Below are 7,840 nucleotides of genomic sequence, written 5' to 3'. Positions count from 1 at the left end.
AATTCGGTTTAACCTTCAGGTTAACGTATGTTGGATGAGTTTTTACCTGCACTGGTGCCAATCCACAGCAGATCCTTACAGGCCAACAATGCAGTGATTCTCAGACAGGCGGCCTTGTGCTGTCTGATGATCGCATCTGCACCTGAGTGGACAGAAAGAAAAGAGAGGACGGGATGGAGGTCAGGGGAGGAACAGTGGTGAGGATGATGATTTAAAGAGGAGAGAGAGAATGAGTGGTAGATGATGTAGGAAAAATAAAGAGGTCGGGGGAAAGGCATTGAGTTATTTAAAATGGGAACTAAAGAAAGAAGAATAAAGGATGTGAGCTGCTTTCCAGAATAACGTCCAGGTGTGTTTACCTGCAAGCATCTTATGCACAGCAGGCGCCACGTCCACCTCTGTCAGGCTCTCCCGACTCTGAGCGTGGTATAGTCTGACCTGCGCACTGCCCTGCAACGCCAACCACACACCCTGACCATACGCCACCATGCAAGTCACGCACCGACTGCTGTCTGTGCCCACCTGGAACCAGTGCTGAGACGAAGGGAAGAAGTGTTACACACACGATTGGTCTGTCTGCCTTGTATCTTAGTCACCTGTACACACATCCATCCTTCCACCTACCTCTTGTACCAGTGTAGTTGTGTTGATAATAAGGACTCTGTTCTGTGAGCCACACCATAGCTTTCCTCCAACAGGAACCATTTTGGTGACAGGGCTACTGGGCGTGCCCAGAACTAACGTCTGCGAAGACTGAGGGTCCCAGAAACTACCTGCAGATTGAGAATAAAGGGGGATTACACAGGGAAAATACAAAGTAAGCAATTTAAATAATTTTGATAAAGCAGGCAAGATTATTTTTGAAAGGTAATGTTAGTGTCTTAAAGTGTTTGGAGCCCTTTACTTCTATAGGTGCAGACTAGCAGGGGTGTACAGTAGCAGCAATTTGAACAAAATCTTACAGATAAAAAAAAAAAGCACTTAATTCTTCAGTTACCACTGAAACTGACTGAAACCCCACCCCACACTCCCATCTTACCGGCTTCTCTCTGATACACAATCACCTCTCCATTGGCCAAAGACACAAACACTTTGTTGTCCAAATATCTGTAGGAATAAGTATAGTAACCAATAAGTAAAGCATACAAGCGCAAAGCATACAGAACACATTTGAACCAGGCAGCATCAAATGGCTCTCCATTGCTTTTCCTACACAGCATGAATTCCAGTATTATTTCTGTTTTTAAAGGCAAAGTTGTGGCCAAGAAAGCAACTCACAGTATACAGAGGATGGAAGCTGAGTGTTGCATCTTCATGCTGTTTTTACGGTTACGGATGTTGTCCGAGGATTGGTACACGTGGATGCTGACAGAAACAGAAGCATTATAGGAGATTAGAAAACAGCACACCAACGAGTTAGGAAGCTATTTCTGCGTGAAAACAGAAAATAAATAACAGTTGTCGTTATTTCCGTATGAAAATGACAAACATCCATACAACTCTTGATGAGGCAGTGGTGGCCTAAAAGTGTCTCCCCTCCAAGTTTAGACAAAATATGTATGGTGTTTGTTTGTCTGTGTGTGTGTGTGTGTGTCTGTGCATCACACACACCATCCATCCTCAGTGCCCAGCCACACTGAGCTCTGGTAGGCCTCCGGGTCGATGCTGAGTAGATCCTCCAGGCTTGCCCTGGTGAACGAGCCCCTTGAGGAGCGGCGCATGGCGCGGCCGTCCATGGGGCTGTCTGTGTGGGCGCGTCCTCCTCCGCCGCCAACCCCCAACATTCCTGGAGGTCCATAGGAGCTTGCCACCGGGAACTCCTGCTCCTCCTCGCTGCTGGTGGTCTCTGTAGCCATGTCCTTGGAGCCTGGACCCTCGTCGTCTGAGAGGGAGAAATTAGAGAGAGTATAAGTATATAAAGTATGTACACGTGTGTGTGACTGGAGTGTATATGGGTGTTTTTACTCACTGCCATAGTTGGATGATATGGTGGAGTGACTGGCCTGACTCTGTAGAGTGGAGGAAGGGCTGGGTGAATCTTCATCATCGGTGTCATCACTGTCAAATGGAACAAGCTCCGCTCCTGGTCCTGGAAACAATCAATTGATCAATATGTATATAGCAGAAAACTGCAGTACATAAAAACAGAAACAGATCAATGTAATCCACGTAGATTGATTTATTTTAATGTAGGAACTGTTGCTGCTTGTGCTTGTAAAACCTTTATGGACCAACCTGTAGGTTGCTCCGTCAGCTCCAGAGAGGAATGAGAGATAGATATATGGAGCTGCTTCTGGGCGTGACCGGGTGCTCCGGAGGTAGGGGCGTTGGTGGGCTCTGATCCACGCTCCCTAACAGGTGAGGAGTGACTTGTTAATGGTACAGTGTATAGATGAAACCAGGAATAGATTCAATGAACCAGTCAAGCAATGTAAGTGAGTTTTTATCGATAAGCTCATTTTATTATATATCAGGTTTTCCACTCAGAGGTACTTTTAATGACGTCAGAAGAAATTGGCTTACTGGCTGTGCTTTTCCTACTATCACAAGTTGACAGAGGACACCACTTGTACTGTATAGTCTAAAATTACTGCTGTGCAATAACGCCTAGACGTTCATTAACACTATTAACATATTCATCAAACTTTTGACATATATCCAGGAGCTGTCTCCAGTCTGTTAGCGTTGTATAAGACTAGATGTGACAATGGCTGCCTTTTAAATTGCTTTGTGTCTAGGAGGGAAAAATGAAGTTATAATGTACATTTGAGGCTTCACAAATAACTTGTGTGTTCATGCAAGTGTGTGTGTACACTGACCTTCCCTTGAGTCCTGGTACCGCAGCAATACATATGATCCTGGCTGAGCAGACAGCGATGCAGGCCTCCACTGTGGGCTCATCTTTGATATTCAACAGACACACCTGGGGAAGAAACACCATCATCACATCAGTCAAACTGTACCCACCAACAAGCATGTGGAGTAACGTGATCGCCTCTGTAATTTAGTTTGTTTTACTGACTATAAATGAATGGACACATTTATAGTATTTTCTCACCTGTCCCACGTATCCATCACTGTTACACACCCACACCTCACAGCCACTGTCAGGACAGCTGTGGCTGGGAGAGGCACAAGAAAACTGGAGACAAACAAGAATACATGAGTCAGTATGACTTTTATTCATCTGTGAGCACAGTTTGTCTTTAGGTATGAACTGATTTAAATGACTGACATAAATCATGACTTTTATTTTCATATATACACACGGATTATACAGTAAATACTTCCTGCTGCTCTCACCTGCATCCCACTACGTGTCTTCATAATGGGGATGGCCTTCAGAAACTCTGGTTCCCACTGGTCCTTATTCATTGCTAAACACAGTGACACAATCGCAATTAGACCACTTAAATAAAGTATCTCTAGTCACAATCATAGCATTAAAATCCTTTTCGTCTAAGAAACTTGAGAAAAAATAATTTCCACTTGCTGTGCCTACAAGCAAGCGAAAGTTCAGTATATAACATTTTGTCTCACTAGAAAGTCTTTTCACTGACCTAGCTTTTTCTTGGCTTCTTCAAAGGCCTGTTCAAAGTTGGAACGAGTGTCAGGCGAGGTGAACTCGAAGACGAAGCTGCTCTCAGCAGAGGCTGTGGTAAACTCCAGCTTCGTGGGCAGAAAGGTCATGCTGAAGGCCAGAGACTGCTTCTCTGACAGCTCCCTGTGCACCGACGCCATCAGATCCTTTATTACCTCGTCGAGGGACTGAGAGAGATGAAAACGACAAGAACAAGATGTTTTACCACATCACAGGACAGAAGACAAGAAGAAAAGGCCCATTATAAATAATTTTTTGGAATGGACAGAATGAGGGAAGGAAGAAAGTTTAAGACTAGAAAAAACCGAAGATACAAAAAACGTGTGGCTGCTGTTTGCGTGTGTGTTGGTCCACAGTACCTGGTGTGGGAAGCTGAGGGTCTCGGACAGTTTGCTGATCTGACCCAGAGTGCTGAGATCCTCGTCTAATCGACTAATCATCTTCTGGATGCTCTCCTTGTTTGTTGCCTGAGTGGCGCCTGATGCATAGAGAATACCATCATAATAAAAACTTCAATATGATGGGAAAAATTGTATTTTGTCACCAGTGATATTAAATGCTCAACACTAAAGTTACATGAGGAAAAGGGTGTGTTTCATGGCATCAGCAGAATGTGATTTTAAGGAGACTTACTTTTCACCACCTCCACATCCTCTAGGGGAAGCTTCCACAGAAACTTGTATTTACTGGAAGTGTCGATCACACTCGCAGCAGAGTATCTGGGAGAACAGCAGTGGAAAGAGAGAGGCAAAAAGAAAGGTGTTATGGACAAAAAGAGGTAAATATTAAGACAGATTTAGTCAAACCAGTATTGGCTGTATGTCTGTTGTTCAACACCAGGGGGCAGTGTGGTTCAGAAAGTATATAATGAATGTGTGTGTGTCTTTCCTCTTCTGTCAAGTGTTTTTTTATGTTTGTGTGTGTACGTGTTTATTGCGTACAGGCTCATGGAGCTGCGTCTTAATGAGCCAGACTTCCTCTTGAGAGTGGTGCAGATGATCAGATCACTGAAGAGGAACAGAGATCGGTCTTTCTTCCCACCGACTGTCTTCTACAGAGAAGGAGGAGGAGAGAGGAAGAGCTAAGAAAATCGTAACTTGGGTTGTGGGTCATACATATAACAATTAAAGTTTAAATACAATAAATTTTGCTTTAATCATTTCTATTACTTTGACTTATGTCATGTATGTATTTGTCAATTCTGAAAATTCTGCTTACCGCCTCCATGACCATTTCCTGTCTCAAGAACTTCCTCTGGGGGTTCAGAATCTAACACACACACAGAGAAAGGTGATCATCACTTAATCACTATAAAAAACAACTGTAAACTGATCTCGCTCTTTCATGATGGAACACAACAAGCTCAGGGAAACCTTTTTTTACTATTATCTTATAAACAAACAAACAAAAAAAAAAGACAATGAAAGTAAATGTTAGTTCATTAACTGTACAGAGAACTTTATACATTAAATGTCTCACATGTTCAACTCCCTCTATGTGCGCCTCGATCTCCTGAATGACCCTGGCCTCCCTCTCCGCCTCCTCAGCGGAGCGACGGCCCTTATTGATCTTCTCGGCCAGTCGCTTGATGTCCCTCTGAGCGTCCAGTAAGTACAAGTGGTCCGGGTGATCCTCTGAGGTGTGCTTGAGCAGGTCCTAGAACAAACAACACAAACATGAATACACATTCATCTCCCTTCACATGGGCTTCTTGTCACTAAATACAGGATGAGGTTACTCAGGAAGTAATAAAGTAGTTATTTTTTGAGACTGTTCACCTTAACCAGCAGCTCGTATCGAGGAATCCTCTGGACGGGTTTAATCATCAGATCACCCAGAGCCTGTTTCTCCTTGTTCTCACGCATGTTTTGCTGTTGCGGAGGGAGGGAGGAGGAAGAAGACAGAGCATGGATATGAGAGAGAGTGAGAAAATAACTCAAGGAAGCTGAGAATAACAAGATGATTGACTCTAAAATCAGGTCAGTGTTGCACTTCATGTCTCCACCACAAGATGGTGAAGTGATTCCACTGGAAAAACCCAGTCTGGCACGGAGCTCCCTGTGGTTGAAAACTGAGAACAGGACGAAGACATGACAGGTTTTTGTGGTGGCTGATTACATTTTTGCATCTGGACTCACTGCACTGTTTTTCCCATACATTTATTTCTGGTGGCACACCACATTATCAAAACGTACAACAGTGGTCGACCAAATTTAACTGGACGTATTGCTAAAATATCCCTGGGTTCTGAAGTCAAATTATCTGGTTGAATTGCTTTAAATAGAGGGTTTGTAGGACGTTTAACAGACAATAATTTGGTTTTACTTACAGTTACAGAAAAAGGAGTGAGCCAGAGAGATAAAAAACGGTATTTGCTGAAATAGAAAATCAATTTCAGTAGTATCTGGCCTTGTAAAAATATTTTACATCCTCTGGATCTCCTGAGTAGAGGAAGCTGTCAGCCCCTATGTCAAAACATTTTGCATGAATTCAATGACGTGAATATATACACAATTCTTGATTCATAAGACTGATCCTGAAGTGCTGTATTTGTAGGAGTATCTCTCTTTCAAAGACTCACTCATGGGAATACCAGCATGGACTAACAGGGGGAACAAGACAGGAAGCACACACACACACACACACACAGAGATTAACAAACAGACAACAAAGCACTTTTCAGCCTGAGAATTAAAGTCAAAAAGTTGGTACAAGGTTGGAAAAGTCACCCTCATTTCAGACTCTAAAAGCTGGTTTAAAATCCTCTCCACTAGACAGGAAAACATTTCTAGACTAATTTCTAACTTTCCAAACAAACCATTAAGAGCAGCCGCCCAGACAAACAGGACATGCTGTGAGTCAGTCCAACACTCACCTCCAGAAACTTGTGAAAAGCTGGTTTGGCCTCCTTGGCAATCCTCACAGCATCTTTGGCGTTAAGAAAGTTGTCGATGTATGCTGAATACATATTAGCTAGAGTCTCTTTGGAGAACTGGAGGAGACAGAAAAAAAGAAGAAGTAGAGGACATGTAAGTTAGTTGTGTGTACAGTTTTATGTGACAGAAGCTTGTTTAAAATGAGTCTGATGGCGTACATTTTTGTTGTACGAAAAATTAAACAATCCAGGTAGAAATTGGTGCGAAAGCAGGATATCTGAGGTGCTGGTAAGAGAATTAAACAGCTATTAGAGCTAAAACAATTGATTAGTTGACAAAATACATTTTGAATATTTATTCATTGTTTCGGTTGTTTATCAAGCTAAATTGTTATTTCCAGTCAATATCTTTCAAATTTGGACTGTTGATTGAACAGAATAGGACTGTACTGTAGTATCAAACTTCAAAAGAAAATAACCTTCTCATTTAATATAAAAAGGTGTACGAAGATGCATCTACAGTTAGTTTTTTTGTTTTGGCTGGCATTAGAAAAGGATATTTCTAATCTTTCTTTTTTTACTCCCATAAACATACTTAAAACACACGCAGGTAATTCACCCTGACCTGCTGTCTTTTCACAAATAGAAGACAGGGGACAGAGGGACACCGAGAGCTCAGAAAATTAAACAAATAATAGGAGTAGAGAGAGACAGAGAGAGAGTGTTAGACGTAAGGCACAATGTGGTGCCTTATTTAACGTCACAGAGTAACCTGATTTCTACCCTTTCATGAAATAACCTGACCCTATTTCTCTTTTATCATCTAGCTCCCAGAGTCCTTTCCTCCCTCCATTCTCCCACTTCTCAGTCATTGAGGACAGAGAAATAACATCTGACGAGAATGTGAGGATTAGTCACAGCAGAGGAGAGAAACGGCAGAGAGAATAGGAATGTACTCCGTCACTACTTTATATAAAGGTGAAACGTAATGTGCCTCTCTAGCAGCTCTGTTGATGATGTTTCTTTAATTATGTTATTGGCTGAGCTTCTATATAAATAGTTAACCTATTTAAAATAGATAACAAATATCTGTGTAGGAGGGAAGGAATCTGTCAGTCTTAAAAATATTTGTCGTAACAGAACACAGAAAGAGAGGACAGAATTCTGATTTATCCATATTTAAGTCTACCAGTAAGCATTCAGCTGTGAAATACATCTATTGTACTGATACCCTAATTTAGATTTACAGCTGATCAATGCGGATATTTCCCACAAACCACGGAGCAATGACACAGCAAACTTGACAAAATCATCTGCTACTTTAAACTGCAAACGCCTGAACAAAACACATGCCCCGTGTGAGG

The 7,840-nt window shown here is 42.2% G+C and overlaps 1 protein-coding gene across 2 annotated transcripts in view; it reads right to left on the bottom strand.

The window, feature by feature from the left end:
• LOC118341663 (rho guanine nucleotide exchange factor 17-like) overlaps nucleotides 1–7,840 on the bottom strand; it is a 63,082-nt gene that overhangs the window by 4,871 nt on the left and 50,371 nt on the right. For both annotated transcript variants that reach the window (XM_035679979.1, XM_035679980.1), the window contains 19 exons: nucleotides 6,477–6,593; nucleotides 5,380–5,472; nucleotides 5,081–5,257; nucleotides 4,820–4,870; nucleotides 4,543–4,652; nucleotides 4,235–4,320; nucleotides 3,961–4,079; nucleotides 3,561–3,768; nucleotides 3,304–3,377; nucleotides 3,059–3,142; nucleotides 2,820–2,923; nucleotides 2,236–2,351; nucleotides 1,970–2,089; nucleotides 1,612–1,882; nucleotides 1,279–1,365; nucleotides 1,040–1,107; nucleotides 625–773; nucleotides 360–534; nucleotides 47–142 (listed from right to left, as the gene is read on the bottom strand). In XM_035679979.1, coding sequence (XP_035535872.1) covers nucleotides 47–142; nucleotides 360–534; nucleotides 625–773; nucleotides 1,040–1,107; nucleotides 1,279–1,365; nucleotides 1,612–1,882; nucleotides 1,970–2,089; nucleotides 2,236–2,351; nucleotides 2,820–2,923; nucleotides 3,059–3,142; nucleotides 3,304–3,377; nucleotides 3,561–3,768; nucleotides 3,961–4,079; nucleotides 4,235–4,320; nucleotides 4,543–4,652; nucleotides 4,820–4,870; nucleotides 5,081–5,257; nucleotides 5,380–5,472; nucleotides 6,477–6,593 — 2,305 coding nt within the window. The remainder of the gene's footprint in view (nucleotides 1–46; nucleotides 143–359; nucleotides 535–624; nucleotides 774–1,039; nucleotides 1,108–1,278; nucleotides 1,366–1,611; nucleotides 1,883–1,969; nucleotides 2,090–2,235; nucleotides 2,352–2,819; nucleotides 2,924–3,058; nucleotides 3,143–3,303; nucleotides 3,378–3,560; nucleotides 3,769–3,960; nucleotides 4,080–4,234; nucleotides 4,321–4,542; nucleotides 4,653–4,819; nucleotides 4,871–5,080; nucleotides 5,258–5,379; nucleotides 5,473–6,476; nucleotides 6,594–7,840) is intronic.

Source organism: Morone saxatilis, unplaced genomic scaffold (genome assembly GCF_004916995.1).
Source record: "Morone saxatilis isolate NCDOM2014 unplaced genomic scaffold, NCSU_SB_2.0 Contig8, whole genome shotgun sequence".
In the NCBI taxonomy this organism is placed as follows: Eukaryota; Metazoa; Chordata; class Actinopteri; family Moronidae; genus Morone; species Morone saxatilis.
Note: the sequence above shows the minus strand (reverse complement) of the source record. Positions and strands in the feature narration are given on the sequence as shown.